Source organism: Desmodus rotundus, chromosome 3 (genome assembly GCF_022682495.2).
Source record: "Desmodus rotundus isolate HL8 chromosome 3, HLdesRot8A.1, whole genome shotgun sequence".
Classification (NCBI taxonomy): domain Eukaryota; kingdom Metazoa; phylum Chordata; class Mammalia; order Chiroptera; family Phyllostomidae; genus Desmodus; species Desmodus rotundus.
This window is the reverse complement of record NC_071389.1, coordinates 136,355,022-136,380,573: the sequence shown is the minus strand read 5'-3', so window position 1 is coordinate 136,380,573 and position 25,552 is coordinate 136,355,022. Positions and strand designations below refer to the sequence as shown.

Genomic DNA, 25,552 nt, shown 5'->3' with positions numbered 1-25,552 from the left:
GACTGATTTTAAATAAATCTAGGTAATATTATCCTTTTTAAAAAAAATCTTCACCTGAGGATATGTTTATTGATTTTAGAAAGAGAGGAAGAGGGAGAGGGAGAGAGAGAGAGAGAGAAAACACCCATGTGAGAGGGAAACATCGATCGGTTGCCTCCTGTAGGTGCCCTGACCTGGGATTGGTCGCACAACCGTTTTTTTTTTTTGGAGTGTCTTCCTGTACATTCCAACCAACTGAGCCACGAGGCCAGGGCAATATTATCCTTCTTAATTCATTTTCCAAATTATGGTAAAGCCAGAGTGACCTTTTAAAAGTCAAATATGATTATGTCAGCCCTCTTGATTAAAATCGTTCATTCTCTGAAAGATCCTTTCAGTATTGACCCCTGGCTTCTCTTCCTGTCTCCCCTGATGCTCTTTCCCTTTCTCTTTGCATTCTCGCATATTGCTTAACTTTAGATACTTGCTCCTTCCTACCTCAAGGCTGTTGCATGATGTTCACTCTGCAAAGCTCTCCTTTCTCGCCTAGGTTACTCTAGTTGGGTCCCTATATAAGTTTGCAACTTATTCTTAACTGTATTGTCAAGAGGAAAGAATTTATTATGTATTTTTTTACCATGTCTGTCTTCCCTGCTAAAATGTGAGCTCTTGATGACAGACATTGTATGTTGTTCAGCACAGGGCGTGGCATATGGTGGGCACCTTCAAATATTTGAGTGAATGAAGGACTATCTGGTTCAAAGTGGAAAAGGAGTCTGGTGGGAAAAAATGTTTGCCTAACTGATACCAGATTTCTAGTAGCAAATTTTCAAAAACACTAGTATGGTTTCTTGGAAGAGTGTTTTTCATGAGAGAAAGGGGAGGCCAATGAGAAAAGTTAAGCAATCATCAAACAAGCCAGGTCTATCAAGGTGGAGTCATTTTGCAATGTCAGAAGCCTCATGGATAACAAAAGCTAGGGCGCGAAAGCATAATGGCTTTAGATGTATCATTCATTTATTCATTGTTCGCTCATTCATTCCCAAATATTCATAAAATTCCCAGTATGTGCTTAGTGCTTGGAGTCAGAAATTCAAAGATGGGCAAGTCTTTCTTGTCCTTAACAAATCTACAGCCTAAGAAGGACAAATACTCAGTAAAGTAATTCCCATGAAGCGTGGTAAACACTACTAAAGAAGGTATATCCGTGTCATGAAATGCCTAACTTGCGGGGTAGGGTAGGAGAGGGATGGAAGAACAGAGGGAGAAAGATGGGTGGTCAGGGAAGCCTTTCCAGTTTAAGCTGAGACCTGAAAGATGAAGAGGAGACTTGGCGGTCTGGGGGAGCTAAAAGAAGTTCACTAATTATGATTTGGGATCCCACAGAAAAATACTGTCAAGATATTGAAGGTATCAATATCAAATTCAATTAAGTTTCCCACCTTGGCATTTTGGCTTACAGGTGTGAGAGCGGTCATTAGCCTTGCGAACATTCCCTGAACAAGAACGATAACGTCCTGTACTTCGACATTTCACCTAAGCTGGACTTGCCTCAATCTACTCATTCCTTGCTCCCCCAGGCTCCCGCAAAATGCAGTGTGGTGGCAGGCAGCCCAGCTCTAGCACAGACTGCACGTAACACCTCCCCTCAAAGCCGACTCCACCAGGGGAAGGGGCTCCAGAAGCCCCGCCCACGCCCAGGACCCTCCTCCTGGGCTAAGTTCCCGGGGCCGCCCGCGGCCGCGGCGGTCACGTGACCCGAGGTGTGACGTAGGAGGAAGGAGACGCCATTAGAGGGAGGCGGAGAGGGAGTGTTCTTCGCCTTTCGTTGGTTGCCTGACGTGGTTGCTGGGGCCCTTCATTCTCGGACTTTCCTTCGGCCCTTCGAGGCCTCACCGCAGCAGGCAGTGGAGACAACGCCCGGTGTTGGGAGCCAGTGCCAAGGGCCGCGACTGTGAAGGCGCTGCGGCGGCTGTGGCGAGCTCGGCGCTGCTCTAGGGTGCGGGTGGCCGGGAAGCGACGGGATGGCTGCGGCCGGCGGCGGGGCGGCGGCGGGCCGAGCCTATTCCTTCAAGGTGGTGCTGCTGGGGGAAGGTTGCGTGGGGAAGACGTCGCTGGTACTGCGCTACTGCGAGAACAAGTTCAACGACAAGCACATCACCACTTTGCAGGTGCGGGCCCGTAGAGCGGGAGGTGGCGCCTGAGGGCCCCTACCTGTCCGGGGCCGTGAGGACTCTGCTGCCAGGGTCCTGGATTTGGGCTTACAAATCTCGGGCCTGGCACCTCCGCCTTCGAATTTACTTTCCTTCCAAATTCGCCCTGGAGACGCGAGGGGTCGGGGCGACCGGTAGGCGTAAGGACGGGCTGTTGGGAGGGGAGTGGAAAGACCCTGAAAAGTCCCCAGTGCCCTGGCTGGCTGTCTTGGAGTCCCCATCGCTGGGCTAGTTTTCCCCCTTCGTTTCACTTCCGCTTGGGGCCTAGGTGCCTTCACCCTACAGTCACCAAGTGTCATCTGCCTTTTTGTTGTTTTTTTTTTTCGAAATTAGGAACTTGGCTGCGGATTTGATTTTGCGAACTAGGTGATTTGTAACTTTAGTGCCTACTGATGACTAAGTGTTTATGTAAGTTCAGTTTGTTCTGTCTTTGAGTAACGTGCAAATTGGCAAAACATTCATCTCTGGAGGGATTTTGAAATGACCGCTTGCTGCTGTGTGTTACGCAGTTTCATTGCTGCCTGCGTGGTTCTGACTTTTGGGTCAGTCATATTCTGCGGGGTCGGTCGACCCACATTCACACGGAAACGTCACGTGAATACCGGCTAACAATTGGTCCTCAAAGTAACAGCGTAGCTGCTGCTGCTGCTGCTGCTGTTTATTTTCTTTGCTTGTGATATAGAGCGGGGTTTCTTCTGCGGTTACATTGTAGTTACTCAGAAAAGTGTTAGAATGTAATCATTCTTGGGACGGAAACCAGTCCTTCGAGGCAGGAGTAGTCTCCTCTCTCTCCCGGAGAAATCAGGTTGCATGTGTTAGAAGAAAAATAACTAACTAATCTGACTTAATCATTCTTGTCAGAGACAGTAAAATCCAGTAGACTTTTGAGCTTGATTGTCTAGGTTCATATCCCACCTCCATCCTTTTAACTAGATGTGTGATCTTGGGCAAGTTAATTAATCTGACTCTAGCTAAGTTTCTTCATCTGTTAAAATGGCCACAATAAGACTGACTATCTAGCTCATAGGGTTGTCAGGACAAATACGCATGAAAATGACTAGGACCTGGTCCAGTGTAAGCTCTCCATCTTTATTACTATTTCCCCAAATTGCACCATAGATCTGAATGATTGTGGAGTGTGTAAAGAGCATGAACACTTAATTGAATTCACAATGTTCTAATTGTTGTGACTTATGATGCTTGATGCTATTATTAAACTACTGAGTATAGAATTTACAAAGATGCTCCAGTTCTGATGGCATGTTCTATTTTTTACTCCTGGGTAAAGCGTAATATTTGAAAAAGTGAATGCCAGGAAACTCCTTTTTCCCCCCTTACATTCTGGTACAAGACCAGTTACACAGTTTTACTAATGAGTTGTTGTTGAGTGCTCCTAGTAAGATTTGTAGGGTAAATAAGTACATTTCTCTGATCATTAGAAAGTTTAGAAATTCATTTAGGTAAAACAGCATAGCTAACATCAAGTTCTTAATACGCTGAATTCTTTTGTCATTTCATTCTTATAACAGCTATGAGGTGGGTAGTTTTGTTAGCCCCATTTTACAGGTGAGGAAACAGGCTTGGTTAAGTTGAGTAATTTACTGGTCATTATATCGCCCCAAGTCATGCTGCCCAAGCTGAAATTTGAACTATTTTTGAGCATTTAAGTCACAGGCCTCTGGATATTGGCAAACCGCTCTTTTAGTGGTTTCCTTTATGCTACAAATCTAAGATAAAAGAGAATGCCATTGTAACTGAGCTCTCAGTTAAAAAAATAATTTAGCCCTTCAGCCTAAAATTACACTTTTTTCAAAAATTTTTATTGTTATTCAATTACAGTTGTGTGCCTTTTCTCCCCATCCCTCCACCCCACCCCAGCTGAACCCATCTCCCTCCCCCACCTCCACCCTCCCCCTTGATTTTGTCCGTGTGTCCTTTATAGATAGTAGTTCCTGTAATCCCCTCTCCTCACTGTCCCCTCCGCACTCCCTAAAAATTACACTTTTATTATATATTCCAAAAACACTCTCAAAGGTAAAAAGTAGGCTAAAGATTTTTAAGTATCTCAGAAAAACCACCGCTGGAGGCTGTCCATAGGAGGTCCACTCACATCCAACTCAGCTCCAGAAAGAGGTCCCCAAAGCCCCGCCTGTGCCCAGGCTCATTCTCCTTACCACATCCCAGGAGTCTGCACAAGGTCCTGTGCAGTCTGCACAGGAGAGGATGAAATTATGGTAGATCTCCAGTATCAGAGCATAGCAGTCTAGATTTTGAAGTCTATATAACTCATCACAATAGTATTTGGATTATATTACGGAATTGAGGATTTTGTTGTCTACCTGTGTATGGAAACAGTATTATATCTCATCTTTTTCTCTTAGATATCAGTTCATCTCATCTCATCCTAATGGTTTTTCAGAGAAATTTGGCTTCATTGTGATCCATAAAACATATCCATGTATGCTTTTAATTTCCAAATAGATCACACATCAGAAGATAATGACAGGAAGTTCCCCTTTTTGTGTCAACAAAACTACTTATTACCTATCTTTGTACAATTTGTGTTTTATAAAGTACACTCTCATACATTCATATTTCAAAGAATTACAGGACTGAGAGAAACCTAAGATAGTTCGTGGTTCTCTGTTTCAGTCCTTTGTTTAGTATTTCAGTCAAGTGATTGTCCACTTTTGTCTTCGAGGTGTGATGAACTAATATGGAAAGTGGAAAACTATGTCCTGTTTTATTTTTAGACAGGTCTAATTTCCAATAAGTTTTTTTTCTACGTGCAAAGCCAAAATCTGTTAACCTGTAGTTTCCAGTCCAGTCCTGCTGCGGAATCTTGGTTGCACATGACATCCTTTCTGATAGTTGAAGACTGCTATCACATCTCCTGGAGTCTTGTCTTCTCTTGAATAAACAGCTCTGGTTCCTTTAATTGGCTCTCCTGTGATACTGTTCTAAATCATTTCACTATTTTGACATCTTTTCTAGACACTCACTATTTATTCATTGTCCTGTTTCCTTAACAATGTGTTGCCTTCAGCTGTAGCAGTGATTCCAGGGGCTATTTGAACTGAGCAAAGAAGTGCAGGGTATTGCCTCCCCTTCTGAGAATCCTTTTCTAACACTGAAGTAGAAAAGATTCTATGATCTTTTTGGGCAGTTGTCACACTGATTAATATTAATGTCACGCTGCTATCTTAGTGTTACTTACTTTAGAAAAAGTGTTTCACATCCTTTAAATTCTTTTTTCTTGGAGTTTGTAGTTAAGTGTTTTTGTTTGTTGGTTGGTTGGTTTTTGTCCCTAATGTGTTTGACCCATTAAATTCAACTTTGATAGACTTGGTTGGGCCCTGGGCATGCAAAGAAGAATAAGGCGTGGTCCCTCCCTACTATCTGGATTAGCTACTCATATTAACTTTATCACCTGAAGATTTGGTAAAAATCTTCACTGTCTCATCAGGTCATTTTTGAAAGAAGGGGGAGAGGGCCAAGTACAAAGCTCTGTAGCAAGTCTTACTGTAGCCCAGTGATGCGTGACTAGAAATGTATTTTTCTTTAGACATTTTGAATCTTTTTTAAATTAATTAATTTTTTAAAAGGTTTTATTTATTTGCTTTTAGAGTGAGGAGAAGGGAGGGAGGGAGAGAGAGGGAGAAAGAGAGAAAGAAAGAGAAACATCAGCATGAGAAAGAACATCAATTGGTTGTCTCAACTGGGGACCAAACCTGCAACCCAAGTGAGTGACCTGACTGGGAATGGAACCTGGTGAGATAATGCCCAACCAACTGAGCCACACTGGTCAAGGCTAGACATTTGGAATCTTAGAGTGGGGCTTCTTCAGGCTATGAATGGGCCACAGTCTTCTTTCACCTTGAGTGAGAAACAGTTATTAATGGAGTGTTGTACATATTAATGATAATGGAAGCAAAGAAAAGCATAAGACTTACTGCTGTGGGCTACTACCTGGTGTATACAAAACCTTTAATGAAAATGGTTATTCTAGCATTACAAATCGCCTGGCTTTTTTGTTCTATAGCTACATTAGTCTTGCCCACAGGGGATGTCACAAGATGCTGTCAGATTCTTGCAGAAGACAAGATAGCACTGTGTTTCTGCATTAGGAGGCCATACCATGTGGTAAAAAGGGAAAAGACTTTGAAGTTAGATTCGGTTTGAATTTTGGCTTCTACTTATAGCCATCATGATGTTGGTTATTCTAGTGTTTGTAGGCTTGCATCCCAGGGATGGGATGCAAGCTTGGCTCTTGAGTCATGAATTGATTTTGAAACAATTATTTTAAAAATAGAGAAACAGATAAAAGGGTACATGTTATTTTTGGTAAATGTTCCTTTTTATTTTCTCTAGCCAAAAACAGTAGCTTAATCTGGGAGTCCCAGGCCAGAAGTTTTCCCCTGAAAAAAATCAGGATAATGTGGCAAACATGTAAGGCTCTAGAAATCTTGCCCAGCATGCATGCTTAAGGAAGCAGTCTCATGTTGTACAACTGTGATGATACCTTGGTTTTTTAAGATTTTATTTATTTTTAGAAAGGGGAAGGGAAGGAGAAAGAGGGAGAGAAACATCAGTGTGTGGTTGCCTCTCAGGCTCTCTGAACGGGGGACCTGGACTGCAACCCAGGCATGTGCCCTGATGGGGAATTGAACCGATCACCCTTTGGTTCACAGGCTGGCACTCAATCCACTGAGCCACACCAGCCAGGGCCATAATGATGTCTTAAGGCTCATTCCTTTGAGTAAGTCTCATGCTTTGTAACCTCTAAGATGCTCCCCTGACAGCCCTAATACCTGAATTTAACCTATAGGAAATTGCTGTGTTTTCTCTTGGATATGAAATTTCAACTTGTTTCTCAGTTTCTTGAGTCGAGCTACCAATCCCCTGGGTTCTGTCTCCCTACCCTGTTCTTTGTATATTGTACAACACTAGTTGTCCTTGCATTTAATGGTAACAGCTCCCATTTATTGAACTCTTCTCTGAGAGGAAGTTTAGCCTGAGATTAAAACAATGGCCCTGGAGTCAACTTCGGTTTGAATTTTGGCTTCTACTTACATAGCCATCAGGATGTTGGTTATTCTAATGTTTGTAAGCAGGTTCTTTTTAATAAAATGGGAGAATCTCACTCATAGGATTTTTATGTGGATTAAATAGAGAGCCATCATATGTAAAGCTACTAGCACAGTGCCTGGTGCATGTTTGTTTAATAAATGTTTGTTGTTGAATAAATAAGTGGTGCTTAATTTGTGTTGGATTCTTTCATAGTAACTCTGTCAAAAAAAAGTAATGGAATTAATTTGAAATGAATGATTTTCAGAACCCATGCTTCCTCTAAGGGATAGCTACATTTTAAAATTGTTTAGCCCTGGCTGGCATGGCTCAGTTGGTTGCAGCATCATCCTGTAGACCAAAGGGTCACAGATTCGATTCCTGGTCAGGGCATGTACCCAGGTTGGGGTACCTAGTCTGATTCCTGGTTGCGGTTCTTAGGAGAAGGCGACCAATCGATGTTTCTCACATCAGTGTTTCTCTCCCTTCCTCTCTCTGAAAGCAATAAAAAAATGTTCTTGGGTGAGGATAAAAATATCTTTTTAAAAAATAAAATTGTTTATATATTATATAATTACATATATATTTATTATTCATTCTAGAGTTGACATTTCTGCTGGGATTGATATTTCTGGAAATTCACTTCCTTTTTGAAAATTGTGACATTTGCCATACTTTGGTGCTTTAGTACTGATCCCTTTTTGCAGAGCTCCTCTTAGGTTACTAATAACTACAAAGTAATCTTGTAGGTGAGCTGTCTGAGAATTCAAAATCCTTTACCTCGCCCAGGAAGCTAATTTTATATAGAGTCCACCAGCTCTCTTATGTGGTTTTCCCCTGTGGATTTGGGGCTTTGATAAAATTGACAGAGGCAAGAAAGACAATTGGAGTGAGGGAGTGACTGCCTTTTCTCTAGAGTTTATTAAAACAATACTGCTGAACCTCAGCAATTAAATTCAAGAATTGTTTATTTAGTACCTGTTATATATCAAACATTGTGCTGGCTGGGGAATATAAAGATGAGTAAGGTACTTTAACTGTTAGCTTTCTTGACTTTATGTATTCTTAAATGTTTGTGCCACTTCGATTATAGCTATCTCTGGTCTTTGATAGATAATGTCTCTATATCTGTACTCTTGAGTGATCACTTTCTTTTTAGGTGCGCCTTCTTTTTTCCCTTATTGAGGGCATTTTAAATTATGAACTCTAATTTAAATGCCTCTATCATTTTCCTTTTTAGAATTCTGACTGGAATTCCACCCATCTGCCTCCTGAAGTGTAGGATAGGTGCCTGTTATTTAGTTAGCAAAGCCGTGCTATAAGGTTGGCTGGGCAGATGGTTTCCTGACAGTTTGGCAAATGAGGAAACTAAGATTTGGATTAAATTACCAAGGTCCCACAATTAGTAATGGTGTGCCATTTTTTCTTAAGCTAAGTCTACTTTTTCCCCTCTATATACCTTAACCTCCTGGGCAATGCTTGGCATTCAGGTTTTAGCAGTTGGTTTTGCACTTGGCATCATAGTCTCTGGTGTAAGAATCTGTTTCCTTGTTTGTAAGATTAATGTTTGAATGTCTGAAATATCTTCCAACTAGTTCTTGAAGCCACATCTGTTGATTCAGTCAATTCACCTATATTATCTTTATAAAATAAAATAGTTGAAGCCTTTTTCCTCTTCAGTATATTACTAGAAACATCTGGGCTATAAAAGGGTGGGTGATTTTTAAAGAAGAGTTTTTCAGAATTATGACTTTGAATTTCTAATCTATAAGTATCCCATATTTGACTGCCATTTTCTGTTTTGTATTTTGAACTATTCCTTAGAAGTGAGTTACTGACCCCCCTTTGCAAGGTATTTGCTTGGACTCTAAACTGATTATAATACCTCTTTTTAGAAACTTAAGGACAAGAAATGTTGAGGTGTTCAAGCCCTCAGCTTAGTTTTCATTTTTAAAAAATTAAAATATATTTGACATATAACTGTAAATTTAAGGTGTACAACATTAATTTGTTACACTTATATAATATGACTGCCATTGTAGCAATGTAGCTTAGTTTTCTGATAGCTAATTTTTATTGCCTTGCTACAAAGGACTAACTTATAAATTATCTGCCTGAATCCTTTCATGACTTAAGTCTGGAAGTGGTAATAGATATTTTAAATATAATACTTAAGCCTGAAACAGTGGTAGTGATTATAGCAAAAATTAATGTAACCATTCAGTTACACAGACACACACACACATTAATGAAAGTCTGTTGAATTTAAACGATAATAGAGAGGAAAGTATTTGTCCACAGTAAAACAATCAAAAATTGATTAAAGAAGTTATGAAAAGACTTTTTGTTTGGCAGATATAATTTGTTCCTATTACTTATTTATTATAATCCTATTTTTTAAAAGATTTTATTTATTTATTTTTAGAGTAGGGGGAAGGGAGGGATAGAGAGAGAGAAACATCAGTGTGAGGAAAACATCAATCTGATTGGTTGATCTTATAAGAGACCTGACTGGGGGCCAAACTTGCAACCCAGGCATGTGCCTTAACCAGGAATCGAACTAGCAGCCTTTTGCTTTGTGTAACAATGCCCAACCAACTGAGCCACACCAGTTAGAGCCTATTGTAGTTCTAAAGTCGAGATTTAAAAATATTATCCATTATAATTTCAGGTAAGAATTTGGGCAAAATAAGTATAGGTGCAAATGACATGGCAGCCTGAGCTAATAGGATTGTTAATTTTGTTAATACGCCTAAGGTTTGGAAGATGACATAATTGGAATTGGAAGTAGTGGAGCTGTAACTCAGGGTTTGGAGGAGTGAGGTGGGAAATGTACCATTACTTTGATCCTCCTTACTTTGTGCCTACCCTAAGAATAGTTTGGGAGGTGAATTGGTATCCAGAACCACTTAGTGTCCAAGTACAGGAGTACCTGGTTAAGAATGCATGTGTATGTTCTAAAACAGGCAGCTTTGAGCAGTGGAAAAAGCACTGAAGTCAGACAAGCTTCCATCCACGGTAGCACCTGACTGAGTTGTCTGACCTTGGGTGTCACTGTATTCTTTAAATCTCAAGTTCACAACTGTAAAATGGGGATAATTAATTACTTACTTCAGAGGATTGTTATAAAGATTAAATGAGGAAGCCCAAAGACAGTACTTGGCAAATAATATGTATAATTTTTTTTCATATATTGCTAGACTTTTTTGAATTGGTATTGTTTTATGTCACTTTTCTCTTCCCTCCCTCTTCTGCACTGGAGTTCTTCACTGAGATGTTCCCAGGGATTTATAAATCTCTTTGGAAAGTGTGTGAAAATTGTTTTGCTGTGTGCATATGAGCAGTTTTCTTGGGAGTGAAGTCCATGATCACTCCCTTCTCCAACTCTCAGTACAACTGCCCCAGAGTAACTATTATTATCACAAGTGGTATTAGTAGTCTGGGCAAATTAAATACGCCTCATAGAAGTGATTAAAAAAAGTAAGACAAATTTCAGCCTTTTGATTGTTTGCTGTTACATAAAATCTTTTCAATTTTATTCTCAAATATATTTGTTTTTAAAAGTAGATATATGTTCTTCAAGAAAACAAAATATTAAAAACTTAGGATGTATGTAAAATCAGATTTATGTTACAGAAGGAATTTTTTCATTGAGTGGTACTTACATTTTTCATTATGAAGGGGAAAAGCTTTAATAGGGAACCTTTGATAATGTGCTTTACTAGTGTATTAGTTGTTTGAGTTAAAATAATTTGGTTTTTAAAGGAACTTTTAGTAACATATCTCTTTTATAGAGATAGAAAAGAGATCTTTTACCTCCATCGATTTACCCAGGCATATTGTACATGTGTTTACCTCAGTAACAATACATTTGGCCCTTAAACAACATAGATTTGAACTGCGCGGGGCCACATATGTGTAGATTTTTAAAAATAAATATGTATAGTACTGTAAATTTATTTTCTCTTAATGATTTTTCTTAACATTTTCTTTTCTCTGGTTTATTTTATTATAAAAATTCAATATATAATACATGTAACATACAAAATATGTGTTAATCAACTTTATGTTACTGGTAAGGCTTCTTCCAGTCAACAGTAGGCTATTAGTAGTTAAGTTTTTCAGGGAGTCTAAAGTTATGTGCCGATTTTCATGTGTGTAGGTGTTGGTGCCATTCTCCCTGCCCCTGTCACTAGAGAAGTGTTAGCCCTTGTGTCAGTCTGGGAGGTACCGTAGCATAGAGGCTCTGAGTTCTTTTTGAAGTCAGACTCCTGAATTTGAAATCCCACTCTAACGCTTCTGTGACTTGGGCAAGACACTTACTTACCCTTCCTGTATCTCAGTTTCCACGTCTATAATATTTGGGTAATAAATAATTCATAAGGTGTTATGAGAATTGAGTTAATATTTTAAAGGTCTTAGAACACTGCCCATTTTATTGTACACACTGTGAAAGTGTTAAATTAGTAATATGTAATCTAGTTAACAATATTTATACTTATGAAAAGGTAACTACAATATAAGGCATTATATGCTGTATAGTACAATGTTAGAGTCTGTAAAATTCTTCAGGATAGAGAAAGTCTGTGTGGGTTGTATAGATGGTATAAGAAACTTAAAAATTCAAGCAAGAAGAGTATATGTCAGAACAGAACTTGGATATATATAATGCAGATAGAGCAGAAAGAATAGGCGCATATTAGAGGGGAATTTAATGAACAAACAGAATTGGAGGGATTGTATACAGACCAAATAAGTTGGAGAGTTAAGTGAAGAAATACTGGAAGCTATTTTAGGAAGATAGGTGTGGACAGATTGTGAAGGTCCTTGGAATAAAAAATAAGGCTTTGAGATTTTTATTTGTAGATTAGGGCTCCCTAACTTTTATAAAGGAGAAGCTGAATGATTTTTGTAAAAAAGTGCTTTAGCATAGTACTTGGCAGAGGGCAAGAATTCTGTAACTGTTAGCTAGTATTAGCAGTAGTAGAAATGACTATTATTCCACTGTATAAATGGGCTATATATATATATATTTTAAATTGCCTATTGATGAACATTTATTTCATGATTTTTAATTTTATAATTAATAAATACTGTGATGAGCACTCTTTCCATAAAATTGTTTTGTATATTCATGATTTCTTAGGAGAGACTTAATTATGTCCCTTAAACTCCCCATGGAAGAGTGGCAGTGAGTTTCAGAGGGAATGGTAGAAATTCACTCCTCTCTGCTGAAAAATCCCTACAAAACACATAACAAATTACTGTATATTAGCTGCCAGTAGGGATGTAGTTCAAGCATACTTCCAGGAAAACCAGTAGGGATGTAGTTCAAGCATACTTCCAGAAAAAAAATTATAGACCCCTGTTACAAGTTATGATAAGATTTTTTAAAGTCATGGATACTTTAGGAAGATAATTTGGCATGTAGGCTAGAGTGAGGTCAGACCAAAAGTATTTATACCAGAACATAATAATGAGACTGGTGGTCATAGATCGCCAGAGGAAATATGAACACAAAGTTTGGTAGTTTGGGGGGAAATATGGAATGACAAGGGAAAGAGAATATTCAGGGATGGTTTTGCTAAGATTTGAAACCTCAGTGACTTGGAGAATGGGGTCAAAATACTAAAGTTGTAATGGAAAGCCGGTTTTGGAGAGAAGATCCGCTTAACTTTAAATATGTTTGAAAGGCATTTAAGTTGACCTACATAAATACTTAGATAGGATTCAGATCTTGAATTTCTTTCTATAGCATTCATATTGAAACCATGAAAATGGTTGAGTTCAAATAAATTACACAACTAATATAAGTGGCAAAGCTGAGATTCAAATACTAGTTCTGGTTCAAAGTTTGTATTCTTAGCCCCAATGCTGCAATGAATTGAAAAAGTCCTTTTGTTCTCATTTATTGTCATAACACATATTTGGTCTTCTCGTTTTCTAAGTTATTTTTTTTCATTATTTTGCCATTTAATTTATTTTGCACCTTTTCTGTATAACCTTTATTGTTTCATTTAATAAAATGTCTTGGGTAGTGTGGTTAGGGCCTTTAAGGCAGCCATTCCTGAACTTGATCTCAGCTCTGCCATTTATATCTGTCTGTGGATTCCTTAATCACTAAATTTTTTCTTAGTGTTAATTTTCCTTTGTATGCATACAGCAGAAAGTCCCTACTGAAATGTAGGTGCCTTCTCTTTCAGTAATAATTCACCATCCTAACTTTCATTTGTTCTACCTTTTTCTCTGCAATTTCTTCCTCTGTTTAAAGATTTTATTTATTTATTTTTAGAGAAGGGAAGGGAGGGAGAAAAGAGGGAGAGAAACATCAGTGTGTTGTGTGGTTGCCTCTCGCACCCGGCCCACAACCCAGGCATGTGCCCTGACTAGGAATCGAGTGGTTGACCATTTGGTTTGCAGGCCAGTGCACAATCCACTGAGCAACACCAGCCAGGACTGCAGTTTCTTCTATATAGATATAACTATATGTGACCATCTCTGCATAGCTTTGAACTTGGCTCTCTATTTCCTTTTAAACATGTCAACTGACTTGGGATTCTGATTTTGTTTCTTCAGTTACTCTTGATTCTGTTCTCTCTTTTCTGTCTTTATAGACTTAGTTCAAGACATTTGTTTCCCTACAGCTTTGTAACAGCCTCCACTGTCCCAGTTCTGTTCCCGTCCTTTCCAGTCCAACCTTCCCTCCTATCCCAAAGTCATTCTCATAAAGTATAGATTTTATACTTCCCCACTGCTTAAAAACCCTTCAGTGAGTCTCCATTGTCAACAGTATTATTTCTTAACATATATTCCTTAGGACAAATTAGGTATTTCTCTAGGGATCAAGAGGTCAGATGAGTTTGGGGAATGCTTGTAAAAATGCAGTTAGTCAGCCTTCATTTTGGCAGCAAGAATCCTAGTGTGCTAATTTGCATTGTGCATGTACAAAGGGGACGCAGAGCAATATGCAGCATTTTCCAATTATGACTGACTGTAGTATACATTTAAATAAATACACATCTAGTATGTTAGAATAGGTTCTATTTAAGAACACAAGGTAAAGTCCATACTTCTATACAAGGAATTGAAGGACTTTTTTTATTCATTCAACATTTGCCTATATATGTAGTCTCATCTCAAATTGTAAGGTCAGTTAGTCTGGCAATGACCTCACGATTTGGAGTTCCCCAGGGAGTGGGGAGCTGTGTTTTTCAGGCTTCAGTGGTTTCACCCATCTGCCAGGAAAACCGGTACTACGAGGAAAGTGAGGATCATCACCTTTTCTCTTACACTGTCTTGGACTCATCCAGGCAGGCTTTATATTTCCTTTCTTAGCCCCTCCTAAAGTATACTTGTCAAGACCCTTCATTTTAACAATATGGTATTACAATTCTCTCCACATTTTTATTTCTGCAATACACTATATGCTCCATGAAGGCTGGAACTATTTGTTTTCATTTCTGTGACATTCAAACCTAGGAAGATTATTAGATATAGATGAAATAGTTGAATTATAAAATAATTGCAGGAACATTTTAAAATAATACTGGTATTCATACAGTTAAGTAAATTACCAGTAAACATTTCTTTGATCTCATTTTAGAAATCTCTTAGATTCTTTATCTATTGAGTAGTTAAGGTGGAATCAAATTCAATGCTGTAACAATTTTTTATGGGGAAAACTAAGAAAAATTATTTTATTACTAATTTTCTTTTTATTTTTCATAATGTGTTCATGAAACAAGTATGTTTTTCTTACACTAGGTTATAATGTAATGTCTTCCTTGAAATTGTTTAGTCATTAATAAAAACTCAGTGATAACTTTTTCTCCCAGATAACTTGAGTTTTATATTGAGATGATGTATTTATCTATAGTTGTTAAGATAAGAAACATTATTTTATATGAAACATTTTTAATGTATATCTCTCTTGTCTTAGGCATCATTCTTAACAAAGAAGTTAAATATTGGTGGGAAAAGAGTAAACCTTGCTATATGGGTAAGTTAACCTTTTCAACTGTATGAGTTAAGGTCTCTACTGTTCTTGGTACTCTAATAACTAATTGGCTCAAGGAATAGTAATTTGAAAATTTGGGTTTTCTTTTAAATTAACTGAAGATTAGCCCAAACTTCTTTTAGTAACTTTTTTTTTTAAAAGATGGCCAATAATTGTACCTTGAATACAGTTATATACATGAATATTTCTATAATAACTTTTCAGCTGGGTGAGGATTAACTCAGAGGAATTCATGTCAGAGAAGGGAAAGGACAGGGTGGGTGGACAGCAGCTTGGCCTTTATTTCTCGTGTCTCTGTCCCAGTCTTCTGAGGGAGTGGCTAATGGAGAGTAGAGCGAGGGTAATGCAGTAGCATAGCAGTTAGCAGGTGGTCCTGGTGCATGCTCTCTTTCCTCGTCTGTTCCCTCTGTGGGAGCCTAAATTTAGGGCCAACCCTATTCCTGGCTTATAATGCCATCTTGGCCATTCTGACCCGCAAATAACTGAACTGTTTTTTTAGTGGGGGTGGAAAGATTGCTGGAGAGGAGGATGGTTGGGAGGGGAAACGTAAACTTTGTATAACAGTAAAACATTAAATATTCATTATAACTTGACTTTTAAACATTTTGGTAACCTGCTTTGTTTCTTTGTGTGTTTTGTCTGTACCTTTCTGCCCTACTTTTAGTGGTCATGAACTTTTAGTCAAAAGTTTACTGTAGTTGCAATTGCAGATGTCTTTTTCCTTCTCATCTAATAAGCATTTGTTGTTTTATTTAGGATACAGCAGGTCAAGAGAGATTCCATGCATTGGGCCCAATTTACTACAGAGATTCAAATGGAGCTATTTTAGTTTATGATATAACAGATGAAGATTCTTTTCAGAAGGTATTTTATTTACTTATGGGTAGATGACTTAGTAGAACACTGGTTTTTCAAGTTTCCATTACCTGCATTTGTTTACTAATGTGATTATTCTTGATTGTAAAGGTATAGTTTGTGTATAAATGGTGACCACTGATAATTTTTAATGGAGTATTCATGTTAACCATATGAATAGTTTATTACCTGACTTTCTTACATATTAGGAAAGGGAATACTCTGAAGTAAAACTTCTGAAAAATATAGGGGCTTTTTTTCCTCCCTGATAAAGAAAAATCATACATTTCTTTGATTACATACATGCTAGACACCTGAAGTCTTGTTATGGTTGCACAAGCTTCCTAATTGTGAGGGGAAAAAAAGGAGAACTAAATCAAATTTAAGCTCTTTCTCTTCACTGAATTTTCTAGAGGATAATATAAAAAGGTGTTTATTTTAAAGTTCCTCCCATTTTTTTACCCCTCTTTATACATACACCAAAACACAGAGTTTTTTAAGTTGATTGGAACCAAAAATGAGTTACCATTAAACGTATCTCTGAATTGTCATAACCATTAGGATAATGGCTGATTACTCATTTGACCTTTCCTCTGAAAGACCCTTTGGAATTTGTCAAGGGTGTGTAACTGAAAGGGGTAATTTCCAAGGCAAAAACTTATGTTGCCACGAGTTATAATTGTGTCTATGTTGAAATTGCTTGCCTTTCTAGTTTTTTTTTTTTTAATTTATTTCCCAGTATTTAACTGATAAAGTATATATATATGTTAGTCCTTGGATTATGAATGACTTGTGGAAAAACTTATTTCAAGGAGTAGAAAAATGGAACAGCTTGTAGATTTAATGATATTTTTAAAAAGTTATTTTGGGGCCGCTATTTGGTGCTACCTGTTATCCCCTCCTGCCTCTCTAAAAAAATCGTTTAGATATTTTATTAAGAGAAAGTTGAGTCTTGTAGGTTGAAAAGTGACCACTTATCTCTTGCTATGTAACAAAACCTCCAAAACTTGTGGTTTAAATTTATTATTTCTCATGATTTTGTGGGTCCTCTGCTCCATCTGATGTCAGCAGAGTCACTCATGCAGCTGCATTGAACTGGGAGTTTGGCTGGGTGGGGACCATCCAAGGCAGCCTGGTTCTCCATATGATTTCTCACTCCATCTGGTGTCTCATCTTCTGGTACTCTCTCCACATGCTCTCTCATTATTCCATATTCTAGTCTAAGCTTCTTTTTATTTAAGATTTTACTTATTTATTTTTAGAGAGGAAAATGGAGGGAGAAAGAGAGGGAGAGAAACATCAGTGTGTGGTTGCCTCTGGTGCTGCCCCTACTGGGGACCTGGCCTGCAACCGAGGCATGTGACCTGACTGGAAATCAAACCAGCAACCCTTTGATCCTCAGACCAGCACTCAATCCATAGAGCCACACCAGCCAGGGCTAGCCTAAGTTTCTTATGTGCCAACTGGATCCCAAAAGTATAGCTGCCAGGCCTTCTTATGGCTGAGATCTGGAAGTGGCATAGCGTTACTGCTGCCACTTTCTCTTGGCCAAAACAAGTTACAAGGCCAGCCCAGATTCAAAGGGAGGGGAAATAGATTGTACCTCTTGATAGGAGGATTGGCAAAGAATTCGTGACCATCCTTAACTCACCACAGAATGTAGGCCATAATGAGCAGGGTGCATGTGGACGGGGATCTTACTGGAGGTGAATAACACATTTTCTTTAACTCTTCAGATTTAGTAGGTGTGATACTATATGCATAGAGCGTAGAGTAATACATCATTTTATATCAACACTATTAAATTTTTCTTATGTGAAATCAACTAGGGATGCAAGTTAAATGCTTTTCTGAAAACTTTATACACATGTGAATGAAACAAAAAGATGGGGCTATCCTGAGAAAACTGCTTCAATGTGATTACAAAGATAAGGTGGTGATACTGATTACCTTTGCTTTTATAAAGATTTTGGGTTTACTACAGAGTTACTTCCTCTACATTTTTGCAGAGAACAGGAATGTAGACCTGTTACGTTTGTATCATTGAACCAAATACACAGTCAGTACTTACTCACATATCTAATGTAATTTTTGTAACTTATAGGTGGGTGTGTTTTAGGAAGGTATGTAAGTTCTGTGTAATTTGATTGCATACAGAATAAATTCTATTACAAAAAAATGAAAGGAGGGTATCCAGGTTTGTTTTTTGTCCTGTTTTATTCTAGTCAATATTTTTAAAAGCATGAGTTCCAAAAGATTAAATTTAATTCTAGTTTACTCTCAACTGTACCTACTGCTGTGCTTCATCCATAGTGAAGTATCAGTTCGTTTCTGGAGTAGTTGTATACCAGTGGTTGTGCAGGAGGGAGCGGCAATGTCTAGAGACGTCTTTGGTTGTCACAACTGAAGGATGGTACTGGTATCTAGTGGTCAGGAGGCCAGGAATGCTGCTACACATCATGTATTGTACAGGACAGGCCCTTAGAGCAGAGAATTATCTGAGCCAAAATATCAGTAGTGCCAAGATTGGAAATACTTGTCATATACTAAAGGATGAAAATTGGTTTTGCCAGTCTTTTTGGTGCCCATACATAGTTTTTCCTGTAAGTGTGTGATACAGAAGCTCCTGTGTCCTTTATTTCAGAATCAGTTGGGTTAAGTTTGTGTGTTCTTAAGTCCAAAGTGACTCTATACAAGTAGCTATTATCTGAGGCTGGAGTTGACATGCTTTTGTTCTGGTGAATAGCTTTGCTTGAATCTATGGAAGATTTATGAAAATTTGTAATTAGAGGTAATTTTCTCTGTACCTGTATATGGATACAGAGAAATATTTCCGTTGGATGTATGTGTGTTGTTTGCAATGTAATCTGGAAATAAGTGATCTTAATAGTGCGTCATTCCTGGTAACAACTAAATATATGAGCCGTTAGCCAAATTTTGAGGTATTTCAACAATACTGATTGAATTTTGGGGTGTTGCATTGGTAGTCTTGTAACAGAATTTGTTTTAACATTAACTCTTTTGTATACACAGGTAAAAAACTGGGTCAAAGAATTACGGAAAATGTTGGGAAATGAAATCTGTTTATGTATAGTTGGTAAGCATGATTACTTTTTAAATCTCCTTTGTACTTTCTTAATTCTTTATAAAAGAATAGTAAACCAGTAACTCCCATTTTAAAATTATATGAGAAAAGAAGAATGTCATTTTAATTAATAATATTTTAGAATAATTTAGTATTTGGAAGTACTCTTTTAGAAGCTTCAACTGTACCTCAAGGAATGCCTTGGGGAGCAAGTGGGAAGCTAAACATTTAAGGCTTTATTTAAGTCCCTAGCCTTGCTTCAATTTGACTTTTAGATTTCACCATAAGATTTTATTTAGAAAAAATGTTCAGGAACTAAAATTAAAACCAATGACTTACACTAGTATTCTTGTTCTGTACATTAAAATATATAATTTTTGGGTTAAGGACAAATTTGACTCCAAGGGTATGAGTAAATCATGATACTATAGTGGAGGGATGTTCTTAATGGGTAAAATAATGGAACTCTACAACTCTCTCTTGGAGTTCTGGAATTTCTCTTTGGTTCCCTTTTTTCTTTAGATACTATTATTTCTATGATATAACAAGTAATTATTGAGCAATAAAGTGTACCAGACATTGTGCTGTGTATTCAGTAGACCTTATCTTGTGTAATCCTCATTACCCTCTGAGCGCTTTATAGAGGAAGCTGAGCCCTGGAGGTACGCTAGCTTGACCAATATCAGGCAGGTATCAGAGATGGGATGCAAATTGAATCCTATCTGAGTCCTATGCTTATGTTACTAATCCTTATGTTGAGTAACCTCATGCTGTTTTCTTTCTTCCTTTTTACATGACTGATACAGTAAGCATGGCCTGTGAGAAACCAGGGAGTTCTAGTGAGGGATGTAGAATGGAATGGTCAGTGTGGGGAAATCCTGCTTTTAGCCTTAAGAATTTTTGTTTTTAATTTGAGCTTACATTTCACGCAATCTGTCACCATTAAATGATTGGTAAACTTTACAGTTCCAGATCAGAGTGTAGGTCTGGGGTGAGAGTGCAAGGAGGCCTGGTTTTTAGTCTAGATGCTGCAAGTTAGGCTAGATGGCAGGAATATATCAGAACAGAGTACTGAGGTAGTACGCTATATAGGAGTTTGGGGCCACAGTTGTAGCTAGTCATTAGTGAGTTTGGTGTGGCTTTGTGTGGTATGTGGGACTTACTGCAAGTAGAAGTGGCTACAATGAGTGAACAACTGGATATTTGAGAATTTGATATTCTGGATATCCCTCAGAACAGAGAAACAAATGACTAACATATACTCAAAGAACCCTCAAGAGTTCGTTACTTGACTAGGGTTACAATGTAACATTTAAAAAAAATAGCAGGGAGTTAGACTTCCAGTTAAGATGGCAGCATTGGTAAACACAGCTTGCCTCCTCATACAACCACATCAGAATTACAACTAAACTATAGAACAACCATTATTCAGAACCATTAGAAATCGAGCTGAACGGAACTCCTACAACTATGGAATTAAAGAAGAAACCACATCGGGACTGGTAGGAGGGGTGGGGGCACAGAATAGGCTGGTCTTACACCCATGCACAGTGGATAAAAAATCAAGAGGGAACCCTGACCTGTGTGGCTCAATTCGTTGGGCGTCTTTCCACAGAGCAAGGCGTTGTTGGTTCAATTCCTGGTGAGAGCACATGCCTGGGTTGCAGATTCAGTCCCCGGCCAGGGCTCATCCAAGAAGCAAACAGTCAATGTTGCTCTGCCTCTTTTTTTCCTCCCTCCCTTTCGCTCTCTCTAAAAATAAATAAATAAAATATTTATAAATGTATTAGAAAAATCATGAGGGATATCTCAGGAGCGAGGGGTCACAGCCCCACACTAGCCTTTCCAGACCAGGGTTCCAGTGCCAGGAAAATAAATCTCCATAACTTACGGCTGTAAAAACTAGTAGGGATTGAAGCTGTGGAAGACAGAAACTTCTGGAGTCCCAGGCAGTTCCTCTTCAAGGGCCCATGCAAAGACTACTTGGACTCACTCCCTCTGAGCTCCAGTGTGGGGTAGCAAATTGAAAGGCATCAGAGACATATGGGGAAAAACTGAATTGTCCAGCATCAGGGCAAGCGCTGGGGGGCAGGTTTCCCCCACACACAAGTGCTGGCAGAGGCCACTTTTCCCTTCCTGAGCTCTCCCACGACCGAACCACAAAGCCTGCAGGTGGGTGTCATATCTGAGACTCCATCAACCCAGCTCACACTGTTTGCTCCAACCTCTTGATGAGGCCCTGCCCCACGCAGCTTTCAGGCCCACCCAAGCTGTTTACAGTGATTTTTTCATATGAATGGCTTATCTTGGCCTATGCTTCAGATTTTCCTATGTTCTCTCAAATAAGCAGCTTCTGGCTTTAGCAAGCCCGTATACCTCTTGCCACCCATTTCCCCCATCCTCCGTACCTCTTGCTCACTTGCCCCAGGCCTGGCACTGTCAGTGTCTAGCCTTGGTTCACAGCTTGGCCCCCCCGGGGACCTCCAAGCCCAGCACAAGTAGCAGCCATCTGCAGATCACTTTGTAGCCTGTGTTGTGTGATCCTGGACAGAACAGTCAGTGGTTGACCTTAGCTATGCCAACAGCAGTCAAGACTCTACTATAACTAGATGCGTACACAGTCCAAATGAGTTGGGCACACTTTGACCAGCTAGGGTAATAGGGGAGGTGTGTCACTTGACTCTACAGGACACCTACTACATTAGGCCACTCTACCAAATCTGGGAGACACAGCAGCTCTACCTAAAACACAGAAACAAACACAGGGAGGCTGCCAGAATGAGGAGACAAAGAAACACGGCCCAAATGAAAGAACAGATCAAAACTCCAGAAAAAGAACTAAACACAATGGAGACAAGCATCTGCTAGATGCAGAGTTCAAAACAATGGTATAAAACAGCATAAAAAAGATCCAGTCAGACACGAAGGATACAGTAATTGAAGTAAAGAACTATTTACAGGGAAACAACAGTAGAGTAGATGAAGCCAAGAATCAAATCAGTGATTTAGAATAGAAAGAAGAAGGAAAAAAAAAAAAAAAAAGCAAGAAAAAAAAATCCAAAAAATGAGGATAGTATAGGAGCCTCTGGGACAGGTATACCAACATTCACATCATGGGGGTGCCAGAAGGAGACCGAGAAATTAGAACTCTATTTGAAAAAATAGTGACAGAAAACTTCCCTAACTTGGTGAAGGAAATAGACATACAAGTTCAGGAAGCACAGAAGAGTCCCAGACAAGATGAACCCAAAGAGGACCACTTCAAGACACATCAATTAAAATGCCAAAGGTTAGAGACAATCTTAAAAGCAGCAAGAGAAAAGCAGTTACCTACAAGGTAGCTCCTATAAGACTGTCAGCTGATTTCTCAACAGAAACTTTGCAGGCTAGAAGGGATTTGCAAGAAAAATTTAAAGTGATGAAAAGCAAGGGCCTACAACCAAGATTATCAGCAAAGCTATTGTTTAGAATCAAAGGAGAGATAAAGAGCTTTCCAGGCAAGAAAAAGCTAAAGGTGTTCATCACCGCCATACCAGTATTATATGAAATGTTAAAGGTCTTCTTGAAGATCAAACGTATGAATAATAAAATGGCAATAAATACATATCTATTAATTGATTCTAAAAATCAAACATGCAGAACATAAAGATAATCATAGGTACAGAGAATGTTTTGATGGTTGCCAGATGGGAGAGGGATCTGGGGGGTGGATGAAAATGGGGAAGAGATTAAGAAGTACAAATTGGTAGTTACTGAATAGTCATGGGGATATAAAGTACAGTATAGGGAATAGACTAGCCAAAGAACATATATGCAGGACCCATGGACATGGACAACAGTGTGGCAATTGCCTGAGGAGGGGGGGCTGGGTCGTGGAGGGCAAAAGGGGAAAAGTTGGGACAATTGTAACAGCCTAAACAATAAAATATAATGTAAAAAACATAGCTGGGCAAATAAGTTTATGAATATTAAGCTTATATTCCTCATGTTCATATTACAAGAAGATACAGGAATATTGTGTCTGGTAGCTTACTACCCCAAGTAGGGTCAAATGCTCTCACTTACTGTTATGTACTTCTTATTAATGATTGGTATAGTATGTAAAAAGTTCACACTCTCTTTTCTTTCCTGTTGGCAAACACTAAATAGAATTTTAGTTGTAATTCAGAGTCTGGAGAATCTGGACAGCCCATTTATCCCAAAAAGGAAATTTCAGTTAAGAAAGCCTCATCACCAGTACCTTAGAAGCCCTGCCTGTGCTTTTTCTCATCCCAGCATTACCCAGCTGCCTTCCTTTCACTATCACCTACCACCAAACACTATGTTGGCTTTTTACTGCATGTACTAGTTTTGTTTTGAACTTTATATAAATGTAATCATATAGTATGAACTCTTTTGTGTGGTTTCTTTGACTTTACATTATGTTTGTGAGGTTTCCCCATGTTCTTGTATTTAGTTGTAGTTCATTTTATTCTCTTTGCTAATGCCTTATTCTATGAATATTCCACAGTTTATCCTTTTGCTATTGATGAACATTTGCATTATTTTTTCACCTATTGATTTTTATTTCATTCTCAGTAGTAGTTCAGTATTTTATTGCTGGTAGTTTTATTTATAATAGTTTTGTTTTATTATTAACTTCAAAATAATTCTTCACATGATTATTTTGAAGATGAAATAATGATTTGTAAACACTTGCATAGAGAAGGCATTTGACAATTATTTGTTTCTTTCCCTTTACATAAGACAACCTTTCGAAGCTTTGGAGCTTGGATAATTCACCTACAGTCTTAAATTCTTGGTCTTCAACTTTTTTCATTTGGACTAACTTCCAGATATTCTCATCATCCTGATTATTTTTTTTCTAGGTTTATTTAAGTGTATCTCTGTGTCTTCTACCCTTGAAATGGACACGAGAATCCAAACATTGTTGAGCAGCGTATACTTACATGGCTCTCTTTTTTAAAAAATCCTCACACTGTCTTTCTACCAGTGTTGCCCAAGATTGTATACACTTGTCAGCCATGTCAAGTCAGTGTCTCTTTTATGTAGATTACAGCAGGGGTGTCAAACTCATTTTCACTGGGGGCCCCATCAGCCTCGCAGTTGCCTTCAAAGGGCCGGAAGTAATTTCAACTCCTTAACAGTTAAGGAGTAGTTACATTTATACAGTCCTAAAATTATTTCGGCTCTTTGAAGGCAACTGTGAGGCTGATATGGCCCAGGTGAAAATGAGTTTGACACCCCTGGATTACAGATAACAAATATTTGAATTCCTTTTTCATAAGTATTGCTCTTCCTTCAGGCTTTTCCCATCTTGTTCTTATATAATTAAGTTATTTAAGCCTAAGTGTAGGAATTCTAACTTATCTTATGTCTCTGAATCTTTGTGATTGATGTATAATCTGCTAGCTTTCGGGTGTAAATTAGATACTGAGCCTTCTAGGTCCTTATCTAAGCCTCTGATAATGTGTTAACCACTAATAGAGAACCCCATACTTCACTGCAGACTTTTTTCCTCTAGGTTTTAATTAATCCGTTGATTAGTACTGTTAGTGGTTGCTCTAGTTGATAATATTTTGCTTTTAGTCTGCTCTTAACATTTGTATGTTTGTTAAACAAATATTTATTACTATTAAGTTACTGTTTGTTGCATGCCAGGTACTTTTCTAAGAATTACACATTTATTATTTCATTGAAGCCTCCAGACAACACTGCAAGGAAGTTGCCATTTCCATTTTACACACAGGGAAATGGGCTTAGAGAGCTTGATACTTTCCAAAGTACATGACTAATTGGAGGTAGACCTGAGATTTTAACTCAGATCTGTCTGCTACTTCAAGCCCATATCCTTAATCAATACTATATAATGTTTTCTATATACCAGGCTTTAGGAATAGTGTAGTGAATAAGTAAACAAAATAGATAATGTCTTTGCCGTCTCAAAGCTTACTGTGTAGGGAGAGAGAGAAAAACAAGCTATTATGTATTATGATAAATGCTGTGAAGGTGGAGTACTACAGAGGGCTCTGACAGCACAGAAGCAAACCTTACTAAGTTGAGGGGGTGGAGGGTTAAGGGAAGATTTCCTAGAGCATTGTATTAACTAAGTTAGCTAGATGAAGCCAGCAGGGTGATGGTAGAAAGTATCTATTACGGGCTTTAATTCTCTCATAACAAGATTAATTTTCCATTTGATCATTCACTGTGATAAATATGGCTAATACTAATAACTATTCTTTATTGAACTTGTACTACATGCTAAGCCTTGTACAGTATTTTCACATCAGCCCTGCAAAGTTTGTTAGCTATATTTGTGCAAAGTGAGACTAAGAG

General features: G+C 38.4%; 1 protein-coding gene across 1 annotated transcript in view; it reads left to right on the top strand.

Moving 5' to 3' along the window:
- The first annotated feature begins 1,755 nt into the window (after window positions 1-1,755).
- Window positions 1,756-25,552, top strand: part of RAB21 (RAB21, member RAS oncogene family) — a 43,106-nt gene continuing 19,309 nt past the window's right edge. The window contains exons 1-4 of the mRNA XM_024576272.3: window positions 1,756-2,150; window positions 15,199-15,258; window positions 16,033-16,140; window positions 19,165-19,228. Coding sequence (XP_024432040.3) covers window positions 2,004-2,150; window positions 15,199-15,258; window positions 16,033-16,140; window positions 19,165-19,228 — 379 coding nt within the window. The 5' untranslated portion in view covers window positions 1,756-2,003. The remainder of the gene's footprint in view (window positions 2,151-15,198; window positions 15,259-16,032; window positions 16,141-19,164; window positions 19,229-25,552) is intronic.